The sequence below is a fragment of the Schistocerca serialis genome, chromosome 6, assembly GCF_023864345.2.
Source record: "Schistocerca serialis cubense isolate TAMUIC-IGC-003099 chromosome 6, iqSchSeri2.2, whole genome shotgun sequence".
Lineage (NCBI taxonomy): Eukaryota > Metazoa > Arthropoda > Insecta > Orthoptera > Acrididae > Schistocerca > Schistocerca serialis.
The window spans coordinates 85,080,070-85,103,869 of NC_064643.1; the positions used below are offsets into that span (position 1 = coordinate 85,080,070).

A 23,800-nucleotide genomic window follows, 5' to 3' on the forward strand; every position below is an offset into this window, starting at 1 on the left:
AAGTTGCCCCCCCCCCCCCCCCCCCCCCCCGACCTCTTTCTTTTCCTTGTTTTCCTCTCTTCTCTTTCCTTACCGGCCCTAATTGTGCCTTGTGTGGTTTATGCGCTGTTGTAACACTCATATTTTTGTTATGTACTAGCGATCCGACCCTTCTTTGAGTGGGTAACATTAAGTGTTCACGGCGAGACGACTTGGATGGTTAGTGAATTTTGTTTGCAGGCTGCTGCCTAGCGTTCAGCGTTAAGTTACTGGATATCATCACTTTCATATGTCGGCGGCTAGCGTTCCTGCCTCTGGATAACGAGGTCCCGGGTTCGATTCCCAGCCGGGTTGGGGATTTTCCCATCCCAGGGACTGGGTGTTTGTGTTGTCCTGATCATTTCATCATCATCATCACCACCACTCGTGACAGTGGCAATATTGGACTGTATAAAGAACGGACTGTGTAAAAAAATTATTTGAAAGTTGTATACGCCAGGAGAAACTCAGGTCTCAAATTGGGACTTTGTACGGGCGCTGATGACCGCGCAATTGAGCGACCCACAAACCAATCATCATCATCATCAGAATGATTCAAATAGCTCTGAGCACTATGGGACTTAACATCTGAGGTCATCAGTCCCCTAGAACTTAGAACTACTTATACCTAATTAACCTAAGTCCATCCATGCCCGAGGCAGGATTCGAACCTGCGACTGTAGCAGCATCGCGGTTCCGGACTGAAGCGCCTAGAACCGCTCGGCCACAGTGTCCGGCATCATCATCATCATCATCATCATCATCATCACTATCGCTTTCATATATATAACTTTGGCGATGTAAGTAGCGCACGGAAGAAAAGTTGTCCTAAAGCACGAATTTCGGGCATTGCATACAGAATTGGCGTTTGGAGTTACACGCAAACCATGGGTGTATATGTCAGTGATTCAATATGTATCAGATGATGTCAGAGGTAGCACAGATAAAAGAAAAAAATAAGAAAATACACGTACGCTGCACATGTTCACCTCGTTTAGCTTGTGAAGTTGGGCACACACTGTGATGGATTGTTGGGACTCATTGCTACAAATCTGTGTCGTGGACTTTATATGGCAAACTTCGCCACCGTGGCCACGCAAAGAACCATGTTCACACCTAGGTTTGATTCGAGGAAGGCAGAAAGCTGAATGTTGAGTCATCTGCTGTGAACTGCGAATTTACTTTCAAAATCTTTTCTTAAAAAATTTAGTTTATTTACTGGCGATTCATCAAGAACATTGACACATTTAATCACACTAGGTGAGCGTGGAAGTAGTTGCCAGGAAGTAACTGTTGGAAAATTACCTTTAAGAAAGGTGACTTTATTCCTAAAAGGTTTTTCAAAACAGATTTAAAATTATAAACAGAAAAGTACCCACGAAATATCAAGTTACAGTTTTATTTAGAGGCAAAGAACAATATTAACAGTAGGAGCCTTCGGGCTGAGAAGCTTGCCTGCTCCCTTTCAACACGGCCGTAGTCATGACCGCTCACAACAACCTCTGAAAGAGTACACTAGTGCAAATCTGCAACACACCAGATTACTTTAAACAAAAAAATTTAACAACTCATACAAACATGTAAACTATGCACCCCGTAAGAGGAATGGAAGTGGTACAACCCGCAAATTATTTGCCACCGAAAGTGCAATTTAAAAAAAAATAAAAAATAAAAAAAAATACTCTTACGGGCGAAGGGTGGCAAGCTTATAACCTAAAATGACTATTTAAATAAAACCCATAATATGCACACTTACATAAAATGTACAACATGCTCTACATTACACGTATACCACCTCCCAAGATGATAAGCAAGATAGAAACATATTTCAAGAATTCGTCCTTTAAGCAATAAATTCGTTAACACCGAATCCGACAAACATGACAGAGGTAGCTATTAACGTATGGCAGATTGACAAGAGGGGAGGGAGGGGGGTTGCTTACTAAGCAACCCGAACCGCAGATTGCTCTAAACCTCCCCAATTCGACAAGGGAAAAACGGACCACCCAATTCACAATAACCACCTTCCCGTGGGTGGGCAAACGGAGAAGAATGGTGGGACGACCCCAAAACAAAGCGGCTGGTGGCCTCACCAAGAAAACAAGTAGAATTTAACAAGTAAATGAAACAACATATCTCCAATCACTAAACTTCTAATAAACTGCGATTTCTGGCGAAGACCTGGCGCAGCACCCCCAACGCTCTCCCGAACCGTCCGCTGCCATCTGCTTCAACGGACGCAGGAAGGCGCGCCGATCTCCCGTCTCACGGCAACGCAGCTCGCCCCGGCCAGCCCGATGTCGTGGTCCTGCTCCCTTGTGAACCGCGAAGCCACTACCCCTTTCTATACGGTGCTGCCCACTGGACTCACGTGAGGACCTCACATGCGCCGACGCTCAAGGCGGACAAGTCATCTCGTGTATCAGTGCGCGACCGACCAGCCGACCAATCCAACCGCCCGAGCAACTCGAGCAGACTAGCGGCCTAACGCGCAGACTCAGATGCAGGGAACTCAGCCCCGACCGGGCGACCACTAGCTGAGTTCTGTTACTGGCGGAGTGGCAAGACTCTCAGTTACTGGCCTTAAAAGTTTGATCCAAACGACAGATATACTCGCACTCCGACGACAGACAGACACTGACTGCCCCACTCTGAGCCGGCTGACCAACTGACTAGACTCGCCTCGACTGACCGACTCCCCCCTACAGAGCTCATAGCGCCCCTTAAGTGCACGTGAACAGGCAACCTTTCCGCTTTCCCACCAGAGGGAGGCACCAAAGCTGCGATTACCACAGCGGCGCCACCGTCAGAAGCGGATAGCGAGGGCGCACACAACGCGCTGCGGCTCGCTCTTCAAAGCAGCAGTTTTTTTACCACGGCTCATGCTGCTCTGCTGAAGCAATGTACTGTATGTACACGAAGCAAAGTTCCTAAACTCGCTGACGCAGTTTTTCGGAATACGCTTTACTTGTGGCAAAAATAAATAAAAAAAATCACATATTTTGGATTTTCTTGTTTTTCCGCTGTGCAACCGATTTCCGACGATTGCAGCGAAACTATAAGTTAAAAATTTTTGATTATTTCAAATTCTCTCACGTCACAGCTTGATGATGAAATGGTTATCGTCAAAGCTAAGTAGCTTACTGCCCTTTGTTCGTGGAATTTGCAGTGAATTAAGAGTGCCAATCGCGATCGCTTATGTGAGGGAAGAAGTAGTTGGCAGTTTGAAGTTCTCGTCATAATTCGAAATGTTTGTATTCACAAGTGAGAGGTCAATGCTAATTTGAAAGGCAGAGTGAAAAAAGTGAGCCAGCTAGGATTGGGGCTCACAACCTTTTGATTTCCAGCAACCCGTTCTACTGCTGGAGCACGACGCCAGATGGGTTCTTGAGACACAGCTGGTCTGTAGAGTTGAGGTAGGCGATGACATCGTTTTCACAGCTTAACTGGAATTCTGCAGAATTCAGTCAGTTTGTATGAAATATTTATTTGGGTAGAACCACACCAAAACCCATGCAGCAGTTCCTGAGATAAACCTGCATGTGCAGGCAGACGCGAGTAGTGGCTTCAGTTTATGCGTACGTAGAAGGAGAGATACTTAGGTTCCGTGTTAGGTCTCTCTTCATACATCTGTATAATTTTATTATCAACTTGTTCATTTACTTACGTGGTCGCAAATAGCGTCATTTTACCATCTCAGAAAAGTGAAAACGCGTTCATTTGATTTGTCGATCTCGAAAAAGCATTCGACAATCTCAAATGCTGCAAGATATTCGAAATTATGAGAAAAATAGGGGTAAGCTATAGGGAAAGACGGATAATACACAATATGTTTAAGAGCTAAGAGGGAGTAGTAAGAGTGGACGACCAAGTATGAAGTGATCGCATTAAAAAGGGTGTAAGACTGGGATGTGGTTTTTCGTCCCTACTGTCCAATCTATACATAAAAAAAGCAATGACGGAAACAAAAGAAAGGTTCAAGATTGAAATTAAAATTTAAGGTGAAATTTAAGGTGAAAGGATATCAATGATAAGATTCGCTGATGACACTGTTCTCCTCAGTGAAAGTGAAGAAGAATACAGGATCTGCCGAATGGAAATAAGTCTAATAAGTGCAGAATATGGATTAACAGTAAATCAAAGAAAGAGGAAAGTATTGAGAAGTAGCAGAAACAATAAATGGGAGAAAATCAGGATTGGTGATCACAAAGTAGATGAAGTTAAAAGAATTCTGCTTCCTCTACACCTACATCTACATGATTACTCCGCAATTCACATTTAAGTGCTTCGCAGAGGGTTCATCGAACCACAATAATACTATCTCTCTACCATTCCACTCCCGAACAGCGCGCGGGAAAAACGAACACCTAAACCTTTCTGTTCGAGCTCTGATTTCTCTTATTTTATTTTGATGATCATTCCTACCTATGTAGGTTGGGCTCAACAAAATATTTTCGCATTCGGAAGAGAAAGTTGGTGACTGAAATTTCGTAAATAGATCTCGCTGCGACGAAAAACGTCTTTGCTTTAATGACTTCCATGCCAACTCGCCTATCATATCTGCCACACTCTCTCCCCTATTACGTGATAATACAAAACGAGCTGCCCTTTTTTGCACCCTTTCGATGTCCTCCGTCAATCCCACCTAGTAAGGATCCCACACCTCTAACAGAGGACGAACGAGTGTAGTGTAAGCTGTCTTTTTAGTGGACTTGTTGCATCTTCTAAGTGCCCTGCCAATGAAACGCAACCTTTGGATCGCCTTCCCCACAATATTATCTATGTGGTCGTGCATTATCGTGCTGAAACGTAGGGTTTCGCAGGGATCGTATGAAGGGTAGAGCCACGGCTCGTAACACATCTGAAATGTAATGTCCACTGTTCAAAGAACCGTCAATGCGAGCAAGAGGTGACCGAGACGTGTTACCAATGGCACCCCATACCATCACGCCGGGTGATACGCCAGTATGGCGATGACGAATACACGCTTCCAATTTGCGATGTCGCCAAACACGGATGCGACCATCATGATGCTGTAAACAGAACCTGGATTCATCCGAAAAATGACGTTTTGCCATTCGTGCACCCAGGTTCGTCGTTGAGTACACCATCGCAGGCGCTCCTGTCGTTGGTGCAGCGTCAAGGGTAACCGCGCCATGGTCTCCGAGTTGATAGTCCATGCTGCTGCAAATGTCGTCGAACTGTTGGTGCAGATGGTTGTTGTCTTGCAAACGTCCCCATCTGTTGACTCAGGGACCGAGACGTGGTTGCACGATCCGTTACAGCCATGCGGATAAGATGCCTGTCATCTCGACTGCTAGTGATACGGGGCCGTTAGGATCCAGCACGGCGTACCGTATTACCCTCCTGAACCCATAGTTTCCATATTCTGCTAACAGTCATTGGATCTCGACCAGCACGAGCAGCATTGTCTTGATACGATAAACCGCAATCGCGATCGGCTACAATCCGACCTTTATCAAAGTCGGAAACGTGATGGTACGCATTTCTCCTCCTTACACAAGGCATCACAATAACGTTTCATCAGGCAACGGTGATGTTTGTGTATGAGAAATCGGTTGGAAATTTTCCTCACGTCAGCACGTTGTAGGTGTCGCCACCGGCGCCAGCCTTGTGTGAATGCTCTGAAAAGCTAATCATTTGCATATCACAGCATCTTCTTCCTGTCGGTTAAATTTCGCGTCTGTAGCACGTTACCTTCGTGGTGTAGCGATTTTAATGGCCAGTACTGTAACTCGTGGCGGATGGAGCGTGGAGGGCATCAAAAGCAGACGAGCACTGGGAAAAAGGGCATTCTCGGCTAAGACAACTTGTACATGCCTTAATTTGATAAACATGTTTCTGAGAAAGTTTGGAGCACATTATTGTGTGGTAGTGACACATGAGCTGAGCGAAAGCCGGAACAGAAGAGAATCGAAGCATTTTAGATGTGGTGCTACACAAGAATGTTGAAAGTTATGTGGGCGGATAAGTTAAGGAATGAGGAGGTTCTCCGCTGGATTGACAAGGAAAGGAATATATTGAAAATACTAGCAAGACAGGGTCATGGTGGTAGGACATCTCTTAAGACATTAAGTTGTATTTCCATGGTGCTAGAGGGAGCTGTAGACGGTAAAAACTATAGAGAAAGAGAGAGATTGGAATGCATCCAGCAAATAATTGAGGACGTACGTTGTAAGTGACACTCTGAGATAAAAGAGGTTGGCACAGGAGAGGAATTCCTCGGGAGCCGCATCAGACCAATCAGAAGACTGACTACTCAAAAAAAAATTGGAACGCCAGTAGTTGTTTCTTGTATGCGCTATGCAGTGTTGTGTGTACTCTTGTTTTTATATGTTTTTAGGTTTGTAATTAGATCTTTGTACCTGTTCTGCCCGTTGTGTTTCAATATCAAGTTGTTATTTCTGAGGACAGAAATAGCTCCACTGTTCTTATATATGCCCGCCACCTGGTGGTAGTTTCTGTTGCGTAACTTTTGCATGTCATCTGTTTATGAGTTGACTACTTGCGCCGACGGCTGACGCATGTGACTCCGTACTGTGTACGGAGACATTTCTTTTCGATATGTCAGGTTTTTGAGCATTCTTTCTAACACCGCTTGTAAATTCACTCTTAGTGACTTTCGTCAATTACGCTTGCGTTTACGGCTCTGCACTTTTCTTTGGCATTTGTTCTAATGATGCGCTGTTCCTGAAACGCGTGAATAAATACGAATTCCTGAACAGCGTGCAACCATTTATTCTAGGCAGTCATTCGGCAGTGGCATAAGTCTCCTCAAGTTTACTTCGTGGCTGCAGGCCTCCTGCGCAGTTTTATGTCGCACTCAAGTTGTGGAAGCGTAACGCACACCGACCGCAAGGCAGCAGGGTGTCGATAACAGAGGTGTGTAATTTTACTGGCTTCGTCTATAGGCAGTGTACATGAATGAGGCGATAATATGTCTTTCTGGACTCTTTTTGGAGAGTGGCTGGTGGAGTTGTGAGAATAAGTTCGTCGCGCCGCACAGCGGCTTCCTCGAAGTGTTTTCCATCGCAGTTTGTAGAGCGTTTCTGTGAAAACTCTCACGGCAGTAAGTAAATCGTGGCGAAGCGGCTTCTCTCTCTCTCTCGCTCTCTCTCGTTACTGTGATGCACTAAGGGTGTCGGTCCGTCGCACCATACTTTAAGATCTGGCCAACTTCCTCTTTTCCCGTTGCTACATAGACGCTGATGACTATGACCACTGTCCAACGCGAGACAGAATGCTGCAGATGGCGTTCCACGTACGTGAAGATTTAACGAAAGTACACTCAGGGTGATTCAGTAGCCCCTACCGTTGTCGTTTTACGCAACGCGCGATATTGCATCTGGCCTTCATAAATCACTCGTTAGATTTTCATATTCTCCCGCTCGCTACGCGCGAACTATCAGTCGTACAGTGAAAATGAACAGGACATTTTTGTGTGAAATTTAATGTAGTTCTAGAAAGGAAATCAATAAAGACTAAGTGCCAAAAAAATTTTTTATTTAGTTGGATCCGAAAAGTCACGTCAAGTGCTGCTGCCAACTATCTGAAAAGCGGACTAAGCGCTACGATCATTTCTAGCAGTGCGTGTAAGGCCAAAAAGATAGCGTGAGCAGTATGCGCAGGCCCATTGACAAGGCTAAGGCTGGTTAAGTGCTACAAAACTTTGTAACTGTTCGCAGCGTGTGACAGAGATTTTGCCGAGGCTGAAAAACGCAAGAGACTGGAAGAATGTCCAGTACCTAGGAACTTTGTAAAACTTATGGAGAATTCGAACACCTAACAATCCTTCCATTTGTGGTTACAGTGCTCCAGCCTGGAACTTTTTTATTTAAAAAAAACAGCTGATACACATATTAACACAACGAAAATAAATATTTCCTAATCTAGTTGGATTCCAGTGAAAAGAATTGCACCTGGCTTCGTGAAGATGAAAACAATGTGTAACGATCTTGAAGACTGCAGCACCTACAGGATGTTCAAGAAAGGGGTTGCCGTTTACATAATAAACAATTATGTTTTACCGTCACAACGAAACCAACTTGTCAGCTGAAAAGAAAAAGGGTCTGCACTAAATGCTAGCTCAACATTGTTAGAACAGTTAATCAATTAAAATTGATTTGTGCTCTATAATATTAAAATAAGGATTAAAAATAATTTAATCACAGGATAGTGTATCTGTAAAATGCATCTGAAAAATGTTTATTATTAACAAAACTGACAAATGGTAGCGATTTCTTTCTTGCCACTTACCTGGTTTTGTCTATTCCCGATGACATTTACCGCGTTCTGCGCTTTTCAGAATAAAATATTTTTTCAGTTGATAAAAGGATGGGAACTTAACAAATTTGCAATTGTTGTGTGACTCTTACTGTAGAAAATAAACAAAACAATATTGTTAAGGTTTTTTCACTAAAATATTTTTATAAAACCACAAACACTGAATAACACGGAACCAGTCTTTTGGCACTTAGCCTATTATTCATTTCCATTCCGCAGTTATATTTTGCACTGGGATACGTTTTTGCAAGAGGCCGTAATTTTCGAGTTAGTCAAGAAAAAGGTACAAACACATCACCATTTCCAGGCTCAGCTGCTATCGTTCAGGACTTCTTGTATGTTGTTCGTTGCTCTCCTTCATACCACTGTACGTGCAAAAATTTGCGACTGCGCCAATTATTTGCCGCATTCGACCATTTTTGGTCTTCATTTATAAATATTTATAAGTAGATAAAAATATACTCCATCCGCTTAGTCGAGCACCTACACATTGTAAAACTGACGTCTGTGTAAATTTTATCTAACAATTTTGTGAATTTTAACAGCATAAAATAAACAATTTCATAGTTCTATTCGTCAGGCCTTATGACTACGAAACTACTCTGCTTGTGAGGGCTAAATTTGGATCGAATTGTCAACGTAATTAATTTCAGAGTAAAGTTTACAAAACTCATTTCCACTTCGTTAGACTCATGGGCGCGTTTAAATTAGTAACATTAACGAAACAGCTTACTACGCTGGAGGCGAATATCGGGAATAGTTCCTGTACTCGCATTGTTTTGTACTTCGGTAGCAAAGAACAACACACCAGAAATCTTGACTGGTGAGGTGTGAGTGTGGAGGTGGATGTGCGGCTGAAGGTCGCTTTTGTTCTTTTTTGTTGAATAACTCAAGAACCGTAGCCTCCAGCGAAAACGTACTACGGGTCAAAATTTAACTACAATACACTTCCAACTAAAAGGTCCTGTTCGGTTTTTCTGTATGACCAACAGTTTGCACGGTTCGAGCGAGAGAGTACGAAAATCTCTCGCGTGGTTTATGAAGGCCAGATATAACACTGCGGGTTGCATAAAACGGCGTCGGTACGGTCAGCTGAATCACCGTGTACAAGCGGAGCGGAGACGACTGGAGAGTCACCCAGGCCGCAAATGGAGAGATCCATGACATAGACAATTCTGACAGAGGGCAGATTCTTGCTGCCCGACACCTGGCCGCCGACATCTTGGACACGGCGAAGCCACTCGGCTGTTTGAGCATGTACGCCAATCTGGTTGAAGAAGGATGAAACTATGGGCAGGTGACATGGTGTTGGACGTCGACGCCTCGTCACAGAACGTGGAGTAGACGCCAAACTGTGGCAGATCTGATGCCAGAGTACAACGATGGTGCAACGACCATTAGCTGTTCCCTTGTTGACCCGACGGCAACGCAACAATGACTGCAGTAAGCACGTAACCGTCTTGTTTGGACCTTGATTAAATTTCAACTTCTCACTTGATCCGATGAATTACGTTTATTGGTAGACCCGGTCGGCTGTTGTTTGTGAATGCACCCAGCTGTGGACGCAGATCGGGTAAGCAGTAGGAGGCAGTATTACGCTGTGGGAGACATTCACCTGCGCAGCTTGGCACATGAGCTTCCGTGCCACCTGAGGTGGTAACCGAGTGCTCCATAACAGCTGTTGACTACGTGAACATTACTGCCGACGTCAGACTTGTGCTAGAATGGTTTGAGGAGCATGACAGTGAATTAACTTTGATGTTTTGGCCACCAAACTCGCTTGACCTAAACCCGATGATAGACATATGGAATGCTATCGGGTGCCATCTCAGCGTCAATAAACCACCGGGCCATAATTTACGGGAATAACGTGATCTGTACTGAGCCGTGCTGGCCCCAGCTTATGCGTTGGTTTAAACCTTGACTGTTACTCTGCGTTTGGTTTCCCGCGGTTATTGCGGTTATGCCGTGTGGCAGCAGCGGTGTGTATCGATATTCGCTCTTTGGTCTGGTGCTTATAGTTTCCGGCTAGCCAGTATGCGGCAGTCCCAGTGAAACGCCTGGTTAAATCACAGGACGGAATAGGTAGTTGGAATTGTGGAAAGGAGCCAAAAATGAGCGGCTGCCAGTTACACTCGAACACATATAACTTTATTTAGTAGCCCAAACATTACAGCACAAATTTCCGAGCTTAACTATCGACTGAATATGTCACACAATCATATGGCTTAAGGGGCAACCTCTTCAATTTTTAAAACTGCTGATAGCCCATGATTTAAAACACAACTATAATAAATTTTCAAAACGCAGAAAGCGCAAGGTTTTATTCTTAAATAATATTTCAAATGAGGCTGAAGGCCCAAACAATCTATGACTTAACAAGTAAGGAATTTTAATTTTAAGACGGCTGAAAGCCCATGTCTGAAAAACACAATTCAAAAGGCAGAAGGACCATTATTTAAAACCCAACTAAAAGCATACAAATTCAAACCATCGGCTATGAGCCATTAAAATACACAAACAAACATCAATAAGAATAGGTAGTACAGCCAGTGGCGCTCGGAAGTTTCCGGGGGTCGATCTGCACTTGATATATTAACGTTCGCTTAAGGGAAACAGGTAGTCGGCCCAACTATATCCCATCTGCCGGCAGCCCCACCAAGAGGCAGTCAACGGACCCACCGACAAGGCGACTTGCTTTCCACCCGAGCAGTACACAAGGAACTCCAAAGCCAAAACGTAAAAGGCGTAGCCGCCTACGACCAAATATGCATAAGCTGTCAAAACTACACACACGTGTCGGACCGCGACAACACGGTGAGGAAAGGACACTGCCTGAATTTTACGTCAGCGGCCAGGGCAGGTAACCGAAACGGTAACGGCCACAAGGCGGAAAATTCCGCTGGTGCATTTGGACTTCAAATAACCAAAATACAGTTAAAGTCCACCGGATGGTGGCCAAACTTTTTCCAACTCGAACACTCGCTGTTGCTCACGGGAATACCCCCAACAGCCAACCATGAAAACCAACGGCACAACGTGAACAGACTCGCTTCGATAATTAAATCACCACTCAACTTTGATGTCCTGGGTCGGTGAGCCACGAACCTCGTAGCAACCGGAGCAGCTCCCACACTCTCCGACGCTGGGTAGAGGCTGCCAGCGAGCCCGGCCCACTGCGCCACGCGGAGATTTCCTGGCTGATCCACACCAACCGACCGACTGCCACACAACAGCTCGGAGACAGCACTAAAATAACTGAGCAGTCGACATCACAAGCTACACGCAGTTTCACGAACACTTGCACGAAGGGCTAGACAATACTAATGGCAGCGATTGTGCAATGACAAGGACGAATCACTAGTCGGCACACGCAGCCAACTCATAAGCGATCGACGGCCAACATACACGTCGTCCGTCGAGACGACCGACCGACGACCAACCAAGGTGGTCCGCACTCAAGTGATATGTGTCGGCAACTGTCGGGCGAGTCGTGGCTGTCCGGACCTCACTGCAGCCGCGTCCCAAGTCAGACACTGCCGTGTCCGAACTGCAATGCTAGCGCCTCCCAACTCACTGGCAGATCCCAACTCACTCCGAACACATGACAACCGAGAAGTAATAGCAGTCACCAAAGATAATATGCCAGGGCTTATATCGATAAGCGCCGCTGCTGCCGCTCACGGGCAGGCAAGGCGGCAACTCAGTGACACCAGTAATTGAAATTAAGATAACGAGGTGGTAGTACAGTGAAAAACAGGATGTCAAATGAGATACGGCACGAACACGAGCCACGCACGGCTCATGTACGTAATTGTCTGGTGCCACACAGCTCCAGAAATCTACTGTGGAATTGTCGAGATCGTGTCATGCAGAATCGCCGCTCTATTGCGTTCCAAAAGTGAAAATCGTTCCATGCTTATAAACGGTGAATATTAATAAGACCGACAAACTACAATGACGGATTCCTGGCAGGAAATGGAGGGAAAAATGTCCTATGCACACCTGTCTGTGAATGCATCGTTCCCTCGACAGGTGATGCTGACGAATGACAGTTCCTTTGATCACGTGCCTTGTGTTTCTCGTGTGTTGCAGGCTGTGGGATTGACTCAGCATACTGCAAGCAGCAGAATGGTCCGGTATTCGTATCAGGAACAAGCCGAGAAGGTGTTTGCGTACTGCCAAGCAGATGGAAACGGTCGAGAGGCAGCACGACTATACCAAAACAAGTACCCTCACAGCTACTTCATACAACATTTTTAGGCCTCTGTGTGGTCATGGGTCCTATCAGGCAGACGAACGTGTAGGGAGCCGACGGACCGTGCATACATCAGATTTGGAGGATCTGGTTCTACAGAATACTGAGACGAAGCCTGGTACAAGCTCCAACTCATTTGTTAGAAAGAAAGTACTCATAACAGAAAAAGTAATAGTAAGGCACCAAGTATAGAATGTGGTGTTCGCCCACAATCATCTTGTAGGTACCTATTCAAGAAGTTAGGTAGTATCTGATACTTTAACTGCACCTTCACTATATATAAGAGGTTTACAGAAAACTTAATGAGAATACCCAGTGCAGATTTGAACGATGGTCATCCCAGCTGGCCCAATGGACTACGTCCTTCGGTAGCTACTTTGAAGGTATTCGGATGTATCAAAGTGGTATCATTCCAGTTAGCACATGTTTCGTTTCGAAGTTTCACTGAAAAGAAAAATTTTATATATTTTTTCTGCGTCATGAATATGAAGTAAGAGGTCATTCACGTATACAGGGAATAGGAGTGGATGCAAAATTGCGCCTTATGGGCCTTATTTCGTGATTTATCCCCGTCACTAAACTTTCCTCAGCTTCCAACATTATTTGAATAAGCCAGCAGAACGTTTTACATTTCTTTCATTAATTATTATTTAAACCTGTTTGTAAAGCTATCTGCTCCATAAAACCTAAGGTTTTTGATAGATTAACGTGATGTACATAATCAAGTGACCTCGACAGATCATGAGAAACGCCAGATGTAAATATGTTATTATTTGAAGTTTGTAAGTACCGTAGAAGACAAACTGTGCTTTGCTAAATAAATCGCTTCCACTTAAATATGAGACTGGTCGTATTTACTTTTAGCGACTCTTTTGGAGGCACATGTCTCACACCTTTTCTTATTACTCCACTCCTTGTATGTCCTTCTGCTCGTAACAGAGGAAGCATCTACTGATCAAATACTCGTATTATCAAAATAGTGGCAAGAATGCAGCAGGTGGTTGGCAAAAGCTGCTTTTAGCACTGATTTCTCAAGTGGCGGTGATACGTGGCTTACGATAGCGATGGAAAACACAGTATGGATGTTTTGTTTTTAGGTATCGTGAGCGCGCCAAACAAGTGTCGCAGCTGTTCCGGGACCGACCTCGACCTCCGATGGAGGAGGCTGTCTACTGGGTGGAGTACGTCATCAGGCACCGGGGGGCGCCGCACCTGAGGTCTGCGGTGCTGGACCTGGCCTGGTACCAGTACCTGCTGCTGGACGTCGCTGCCTTCGTGGTGGCGGCGGTCGTCTTCTCTGTGGCGCTGCTCTTCTTTGGTGCACGGGCGCTGCTGAGGTGCTGCACGCCGAGGAGGGTCCCAGCTAACAAAAAGAAGACCAAATGAGTTGGCGAAGGGCTGTGCAAGTTGTAACTAGTCGAAAGAGCCAAATTGGTCTGTTATTGCAAATAACAACAGATAGTGGGTTTACAGAGAACATAAGTACTATATATATTTGCTAGTATTTTTTATGGCATTTTGGAGGAGTTCGACAGACTCCATTAAAAAAGTGTTTTCATCAGTTGTTGCAGTCATAATCAGTGGAGTTTTTGCTGCTTCACACATTCAACCTACACTATATACGTTCCAGAAGGAATTTATAAGTCTCTCTCTCTCTCTCTCTCTCTCTCTCTCTCTCTCTCTCTCTCTCTCTCTCTCTCTCTTTTGCAAATAAGGGACATTTATGATGGTAGCATGTTTCATTTGTGCTAGAATAAAAGACCTTCGTTCTGTGATCCTATGATAGCAGATGCTTGACCACTGCATGGCGGAACATATGTTTGTTTATACAAGTGTTAAACTTAGATTTCCTGCCTATAGACACAATGACTGACGATTCTCTCGATAGTATCAAACATACACAGATGGATTATTATTGAATTACTACACATCCACTAAATATCAGGGAATTTGCTTAAGAAGCAACTTGAAGTGGAACGATGACATAAAAACACTCTCAGGCAAGGCAGATGCCAAATCGAGATTCATTGGAAGAGTTGTCAGGAAGTGTAGTGCACTCACAAAGGAGGTAGCTTACAAAACTCCCATTCGGCCAATGTATGAATTCTGATTGTCAATCTGGGAACCGTACCAGACAGACATTATAGAAGAAGTATATACAGGGTGGCGCACGAAATGTGTTACCATTTTGCTTTTGAATATAAACTTTATTGTCAATAAAATCTGAAAGGAATAGATGCTACAATGAAGCGCCGTCCATGAAGATTTGTTCTAACTCAGCACATGCTCAATATGTCCACCATTTCGTTTCCTAACCACTGAAGTTAGTGATTACCCTACGGCACATGTCTTCCATAATTTCACTGCAAGCTTGAAGAATAAGTCATCTGACCTCCATTAAATCACGTGGACGTTTCGGGAATTATTTTCTTTAAGTACCCCCAAAGAAAAAAAGTCACATGGATTGAAGTGTGGACTATTGGGGGGCCATTTTGTCCGTCATTGAAGCGACCTGGAAACCTGAGTGGAATGATCCGCATGTCGAAATGCTAGTGTAAAAATTCCAAGACAGTGTTTGCTGTATGTGGCCTTGCTCCATCTTGCATGAACCACTGCGTGTTGAAGGGCAAGGCAGTAGCAAGAAGCTGTGGAATGAAGCTATTGCGAAGCATGCTCAAATAACGCTCGCTGTTCACAGTTTCTTCAAAGAAAAAGGGTCCAATAAGTCCGTGACTGGAAATTTCTGCCCACGCTGTAATCCTCGGAGCATAATGTTGTCGTTCATGAAGCACTTGTGGGTTTTCAGTGGCCCAAAAGCGTACATTTTGTTTGTTAACCACACCGTCTAAATGAAAATGCGCCTCGTCTCAACACCAAACGTTGTTGAGAGTTTCTTCCCTATCCTCCGCCCACTGAGCAAACAGTAGACTCTTCTGCTTGTGTTCTTCAGTGAGCTTCTGTGCACAGGTCATCTTGTATGGGTACAAATGGAGGTCACTTATAAGAATGTGTTGAACGGAGCGTCTGGATATTCCCAGTTGCACTGGTGCCTTTCTACAGGATTTCCCGGGACTTCTCTGTACAGCAACTCGTACCGCTTTAATATTCTCCGGTGAACCAACAGGCTTAGGCCGAGGCCGCTTCGCTTCCAATACTGTTCCTTCCTGTACAAATTTATCGTACAACCTGTGGATGGTCTTCTTGCAAGTGACCCATCGTGTGTTAAACTGTCGTCGAAAACGCCTCTGAGTCACAACAAGGCTTTCCGTTTCATGAAAAAGTAACAATTGCCGATCGTTGCTGTGTCGTCAGTCTTCCATTGTCAGCCATTGCTGCATACTAGTCTCCTAGCGGCAGTAGCGTGAATTTCACGTCATTTCGTAACTCATTTGATTTTCCAAGCTCTGCTGGTACTGTTGTACAGATCCCATCGGGATATCTAATGTGCGTCGTAAATTGTGAAAGAAACAATTGGTAACACATGTTGTGCGCCACCCTGTAAGATCCAAATAAGATTAGTGCGTTTCGTTATAGTTTCATTTAGAAAGCACAGAAGTGGCACAGAGGTACTCAACCAACTCCAGCAGAAGTCACTGCAAGAGAGGTATTCTGCATGACAGAGTGGTTCACTGTTGAAATCCTGAGAGCATACATTTCTTGAAGAGTCAACATGTTCTGGCGTAAAGTCAAGCGCCGGCACGCAAGGCGGGAATATTAGAGCAGAGGGGGCCGTGAACAAAACGTCAGCCAATAGCACGCTGACAAACCCGTCTCTAGGACGACAACGCGACCGCAGCAGCCTCTAGGCGAAGGGAACATAACGCCACTCCCGACTGGTCGCGGCCCAGTTATACAGAAGCGTCAAGACCAGAGACCTGGATAGAAGCGTCCACTGTATTACTTCATTTGTATTGGAATCGTTATACTAAAGGACATTGTTTATACTGCATGTTGCCCTTTGCTTGCGACACATTGGTATTTTTCAAAGTTAAATGTTGTCATTTATTCTCTGTAATAAAATTCATTAATACGATTTGCTTGAATTGTTGTCTAGCAATCTAGGAAAGCAGGTTTCCTAGGTACCCCATATTTGACGAGTAGGCAGGATACAACACAACCAATATCTTGCTTTCTCTTTCGTACATCCCACGGAAAGACCATGGGTGTAAAATTACAGAGACTGCACCTCACACAGGGGCGTATCATTCTGCTATCATGATGCAGCTTAATTTTCTTAGTTGATTTCACATTACTAATGCACCTATAGGATATTCTATGCCGTTACAGAAAAACTTCGACCATCCCAAATAACTTTTTATCCTGAAGCAAAATAACATACGTACAGTGACCAAAACAAATGTTGCATATCGCCTTATTGTCAGTACTGCACATAATAGGAACTAAAACTGATTTTGTTCTGTTAGGTACATTTGTAACAAAAAAAATAAGAAGATGAATACATTTCCACTTGATAAACAGTCTGCCCCTGGTAGCTCAGTGGTCAGCGCGACGGAATGTCGTACATAACGGTCCGGGTTCGATTCCCGGCTGGGTCGGAGATTTTCTCCGCTCTGGGACTGGGTGTTGAATTGCTCTTATCATCGGCCTTTCATCCCCATCGACACGGAAGTCTCCGAAGCGGCATCAACTTGAAACACTTGCACCAGGCGAACGGTCTACCCGACGGGAGGCCCTAGCCACACAGCGTTATACTTGATAAACACAAACAAATAAAAAAAACCAAAACATAACAGAAGATTCCATTATTTATTCTCGGATGGCAGGCAGGATGCAAAAGGGTAATGATGCACTTGAATCACAATACAGCGACCCTGCCTTATGATGGCCAGCCATGGAAGACTAGAACCTTACCCTCACGTTCGCATGGAGTCCAACATCGGGCTACTGTCATACCTGAATGCCCGAAAAACTGGGATACTGCACGATTCGACCAGAGGGCCAAATGGAGTCTAACAGTGAGACCCTTTTCAAATTCTGTCAGTTGCTGATAACGCTGTCTCAGGCGAGTACGCGGCTTCTTGATATCCTTCACAATGATAACGTCTAACGCTGTTCACACCGTCTATAGAGTGGTCAAGATAAACGTCACATATTGATTACTTATCAATAAGCAACAAAACTGATTTTGTTCAGTCAGGTGCAGTCATAAGAAAACAAAAATAAAGAATATAAACATATTTCCAGACGATAAACACAAACAAAAGAAAAAACAAAAATAAAATCTTACAAAAGATTCTACTGCAAAGGCAAGAGTTTCTTCTAACTTTCATTTTCCATGACACATTTTTTATCATCCAATTTTCCCTCCTCGTAATTGGTGACACTTTTGAATGTGGTTAGGCATACTCCTTACAAATGGTTCAAATGGCTCTGAGCACTATGGGACTCAACTGCTGAGGTCATTAGTCCCCTAGAACTTAGAACTAGTTAAACCTAACTAACCTAAGGTCATCACAAACATCCATGCCCGAGGCAGGATTCGAACCTGCGACCGTAGCGGTCTTGCGGTTCCAGACTGCAGCGCCTTTAACCGCACGGCCACTTCGGCCGGCTACATACTCCTTACCAAAATGCCCAGATAAGCCTGTGAAATATTGTCCTATTCCTCTACAGCACACTCTATGAGGTTCTGTAAGGTCTCTGGTGGGACAGGACGATTGCAAGCGGCACATTTTAGTATGGTACACTCATTGTCAGTGTAGTTGACATATGGAGAACAAGGAGCCCATTCCATCCGACTGATTTTGTGCTCCACTAGGTAGGTATTCAGAAATTTTAACGATGGGAGCAGACAGTGTCCGTCCATCAGCGTGAATCTCGCTTCAATAAGTTTATCAAATGGAGCCACAACGCGTGCAAGGATGCCATCCCCACACGTCATACCAGTCGTCCTCTCATGTGTAGTCACAAGGGGTGTCCTGCAGCCATACCTGATCCAACCCCAAAACATAACTCAACCGCCTCGATAAAGGTGGCGGTCTACGATACAGCTAGGGTGTAAACACTGTTCTCATTGCCTCCACACACGAATAGTTGCTAGAATGGAGACTGACAGAAGTCTCGTCAGAAAAAAAGCGTTTGTGTCCCACGGCTGGCTGGCGCACAACGAGCGGTTTCGTGCACGTGCGATACAAGCCTCTCTCCAGACCCTGTTTAGAAGAGGAGCCTCGAGAAGTGTTCCGGACGTGCAATCCCTGCTCATGGAGCCCATTTCGGATAGTTTGTGTTGACACCTGCACTCCTGTAGCTGTTTCGGTTGCCACCATACACGTGTAGCAGTGTGTTGAATGTTTCTGCTTGCTGTTGTACGCAGATATCGTCCTCGCACACCTGTTTCTTTTTCCTTTTTTTCCCGTGGCCACTACCGTGACAATCTTCAGCTGACCCTCTCGTTAGAAACATGTTACAGATTCTAGAGACATCGCTTTGACGCACAGCGACTTCCACCTGTCCTATTCCATTCACGATTACAGTGACTATACGAAAACTGGTTGTATGTTATTGTTGTCCGGATTATCCTGAAGCAACACAACTATTGTAATGAATCACAGCACAAGTACTGTAGTGTTTGCAGGTGACACAGTTGCCATAGACTGCCCATACTGCTCCCTTACAGTGAAAGAATTACGTTACAAAAAAAGACCAATGTATTGGTATCGTAACGTATTTCTGCATCACAATGTTCAATACTAGAGTTTCGGCAATATGCAACATTTACTTTGACCACGGTGTCAAGTAAAAGTTCATCTTGGGGTTCAAGTTCTTTTTTCACGTGTTTGCCTTAACAATACATATGTTTTTGGATAGAGTCCGCCTTTAGCAAAACACAATTTTGTTTGTTGATCCAAACAGGTTTCACTGCAGTTGCAACATCTTCAGTGGGCTTTTATTTTATGGCTGTTTAAGGTAAAGAATGTTCTTTATTGTATACAAACAGTATACAAACTGTAAACAAACAGTAAAGAACATTCTTTATCTTTAACAGCCATAAAATAAAAGCCCATTGAACTGCAGTGAAACATGTTTGCGTTAAAAAAAAAAATTGTGTTTTGCTAAAGGCGAACCTATCCAAAAACACAAGTAAATGTTGTTTGGCTACCAGGGCACATTAACCACCATTTCTTCTAGCTTTGTTCATTGCGAAGATATGAACAGCAGTATGTCTGTTTTATATAGCAACCTACATTGTTAATCAGCAATCCACTTCCTCTCCTTAAGAACTGTTCAAAAATATACCATATGTGCACATAAACACAACATTCATTTTAACATGAAACAGAAAAAGGATCTGTAATACCGTTTTCTGGTACTGTAATCCATTGTAGGGATAAAAAGGGAAGAACATGAGTAGCATTTCTACCTCCTCTTCGTTCGTTTGCATTGTATTCACACTGATCTTAAAATGAAGATGGTTGACTAAAGCACCAGTGAGAATTGTCCTTGTCTGTCCGTTTGTTTACCATCAATTTCATGTTTACGTGAAAGATACCCTGTGATACGATTTTGAACAGGTCTTGAAGAGAGGAAGTGGATTACCGAATAAACAAATACAATGTGCTGCTTGAAAAAGACTTATTGCTCTTCATATCTTCGTATTGAACAATGTAATAAGAAAGGCGATCGTTCTGGTTAATGTACGTCTGCTAGCTGCACAACATTCGTTTGATACTTTTTCTTATTTCGCTCTGGAGAAAAAGTTACTTCGGGTGTGCAAGATAAATGGGACATCCTCTATATAACCAACTGTATGTACATGACGGATTTATTTCCTACATGGAGTCATTGTTGTGTGAAATCCCAATAGAAACGAGAATTGAACAGTGTGACAAGACTCTAGCTGCTTGTCTCATTGCAGAATAGAGAACAGGAGGGATATTTGAGAAAGTGTGTAAAACATGTTACCCACAGTTGTAATACATGCGTTGGGACTACTGACCGTCAATTACAACAGTTGTTTAAGTTGCTGCAATATTTAGCAAGATGCTTGTGTAAATAAAAGACAAAATAATCAGTTTGGACCCTAAGCACCTCACTTAAAGTACTCTTTTTATGGTTCTCATCAATCCACTTAGTTCACATTCTGTCAGAAGTTCTATCCCCTGCAGACTTACACTGTGTGATCAAAAGTATCCGGACACCTGGCTGAAAATGACTTACAAGTTCGTGCTGCCCTCCATCGGTAATGCTGGAATTCAGTATGATGTTGGCCCATCCTTAACCATGATGATATTTTCTAGTGTCGTAGGCATACGTTCAATCAGGTGCTGGAAGGATTCTTGATGATATTTTCTAGTGTCGTAGGCATACGTTCAATCAGGTGCTGGAAGGATTCTTGGGGAATGGCAGCCCATCACTCACGGAGTGCTGCACTGAGGAGAGGTATCGATGTCGGTTGGTGAGGCCTGGCACGAAGTCGGTATTCCAGAACATCCCAAGTAGGATTCAGGTCAGGCCTCTGTGCAGGCCAGCCCATTACAGGGATGTTATTGTCATGTAACCACTCCGCCCCAGGCCGTGCGTTATGAACTGGTGCTCGATCGTGTAGAAAGATGCAGTCGCCATCCCCAAATTGCTCTTCAACAGTGGGAAGCAAGAGAGTGCTTAAAACGTCAATGTAGGCCTGTGCTGTGATAGTGCCACGCAAAAGAACAAGGTGTGCAAGCCCCCTCCATGAAAAACACGACAGCACCCTACCACCACCGTTGTCACTACATATGCTGGCAGATGACGTTCACTGGGCATTCGCCATACCCACACCCTGCTGTCGGATCGCCACATTGTGTACCGTGATTCGTCACTCCACACAACGTTTTTCCACTGTTCTACGTCCAATGTTTACGCTCCTTACACCAAACGAGGTGCTATTTTGCATTTACCAGCGTGATCTGTGGCTTATGAGCAGCCGCTCGAACATGAAATCCAAGTTTTCTCACATTCCGCCTAACTATCACAGTACTTGCAGTAGATCCTGGTGCAGTTTGGAATTCCTGTGTGATGGTCTGGATAGATGTGTGCCTATTACACATTATGATCCTCTTCAACTGTCGGCGGTCTCCGTCAGTCAACAGGCGAGGTCGGCCTGTGCTGTTGTGCTGTACGTGTCCCTTCACGTTTCCACTTCAGTATCACATCGGAAACAGCGGACCTAGGGATGTTTAGGAGTGTGGAAATCTCGCGTACAGACGTATGACACAAGTGACACCAAATCACCTGCACACGTTCGAAGTCCGTGAGTTCCGCGGAGCGCCCCATTCTGCTCTCTCACGGTGTCTAATGATTACTGAGGTCGCTGATATAGGAGTACCTGTCAGTAGATGGTAGCACAATGCAGCTAATATGAAAAACGTATTTTTTGGGATGTCCGGATGCTTTTGATCACATAGTGTATAGTAGATTGAGTTAATGACGTTAGTCAGATAATGGTGATCAGAAACAGGCGAACTTACACGATGCATGAGCACTTTAGCAAGTGCTACTACCTAGTGGCCATTGAGGGAACTACTGGTAATGATACCCCCATATTGGGAGACTCTATTCAGCTCTAGAGCAGTGAAGCTGCATTTCAAAGATTTTCATCTAAGAAATAACTGTTTTTACACCAAGGTAGGTACTCAAATGACAACTTCGTGAACGAAATTGTAGTAACTGCACTACCCAGTACTACATTTGCTTTTAATGCCGAATATTTCCTTAGTTTGTATGAAGGCATCAGAAATAGCATATCGGTAGCTGTGGGGGTAACAGAGGTAACTGACATGAGGTAATGGCAGTCAGTTTCTTTCCCAGTTGGCATCATCTTCACTTGACATGCGTTTTACATCTTTGTTTCACATGCCTAGAAATTACGTTAGACCAATTGATAAAGTTAAGTGAACTTCAGAACAACTGCAGCTGGATATGAAAACTGTTAATGAGTGATTCCCTATAAGGAACTAAAGAAAGCATCAAAACAGAAAATGTTGTATATCAAACAGAATATAACCTTCTCTTGAAATATAAGGCCTGTTCAACAGTCATCATTATTCTGCATCTACATTCATACACCACAAATCACCATAGGATGCATAGTGGAGGGCACCTTGCACCACTATTAGTCATTCCTTTTCCTGTTACATTTGCAGATGCAGCGAGGAAAAAAACTTTCTGTAGGGGTTCTGATTTCTCTTGTATTGCAGTCCTTATGCGAGATGTTTGTTGGTGGCAAGAGGATCGTTCTGCAGTGTGTTGCAAATGCAGGTTCTCTGAACTTTATCAGTGTCATTTCGCGGAAAGAAAATATTCACCCCTGCAAGGATTTCCATTCGAGTTCACGGAGCATTTCTTTCATACTCATATGTTCATCGAACCAACCAGTAACAAATATAGCAACACAAGCATAATCCCGAAAAATTCCCGGTCACATATGAGATGCCACTGATGGTTGTTTTGGCACCTCATCAAGACTTAGTACGGCACTACTGTTAACTGACCTAAATCTTGACCACATCACTTCACCTAGTCTCCAGTCTCAATTGGAGTTTGAAAAGAATAACCCGGCTGTTAGCAACTGTTTTGCAATGCCAACAGAACTTCGTTTCACCATTTCCTGGTTACATGGATTGGGCAGGTAAAGTAACTCCAAAAGCATGAAGACCTAACCATCATTTTGACGTATTTTGTCTACACCAGTGAGGGGAAAACTTGAAATAAAAAATAAAAAAAAAACAGAAGAAAAAAGGAATGAAAAGCAAGAAGGTAAGTGGGAGAAAGAAAATTGGCATAAAATAATTTAAACTAAAATGAAAACTGAAAAGTGATGATATAGGAACAAACCTCAACGAAACAGTATGACTCAGATTCTGTCGAGTCCAACGCAAGGGAAATAGTGTGTCAAGCAAGGTGAATCTGATGGTGACGATTTCAGTGCATGTTTCGTGGAATATGCGCCCATCTAGCATGGGACTGTTGGTACAGTGCTTGATGACTACGAATGTGACCTGTGTGATAAGAAACAAATAAATTACATTTAAGTTTGTGGGCATTAATGGCAGTGAAATCCTTTTAGGTGTGAGACCATGTCCTGATGTGATACTGGAACCTATTTCGTCACAATACATTACATAAGTTTATATGTTGCTAACAATGAGGTTGTAGCACACTATTATAAACAAATCAGGTATTTTAATGACTTTTAAATAAATGATGTAATTTAATGTGGTC

General features: G+C 43.9%; 1 protein-coding gene across 3 annotated transcripts in view; it reads left to right on the forward strand.

Moving 5' to 3' along the window:
* LOC126484094 (UDP-glycosyltransferase UGT5-like) overlaps nucleotides 1-14,141 on the forward strand; it is a 168,306-nt gene extending 154,165 nt beyond the window's left edge. For all 3 annotated transcript variants that reach the window (XM_050107468.1, XM_050107467.1, XM_050107466.1), the window contains exon 8: nucleotides 13,678-14,141. In XM_050107468.1, the coding sequence (XP_049963425.1) occupies nucleotides 13,678-13,966 (289 nt within the window). In that variant the 3' untranslated portion in view covers nucleotides 13,967-14,141. The remainder of the gene's footprint in view (nucleotides 1-13,677) is intronic.
* The last annotated feature ends 9,659 nt before the right edge of the window (nucleotides 14,142-23,800 follow it).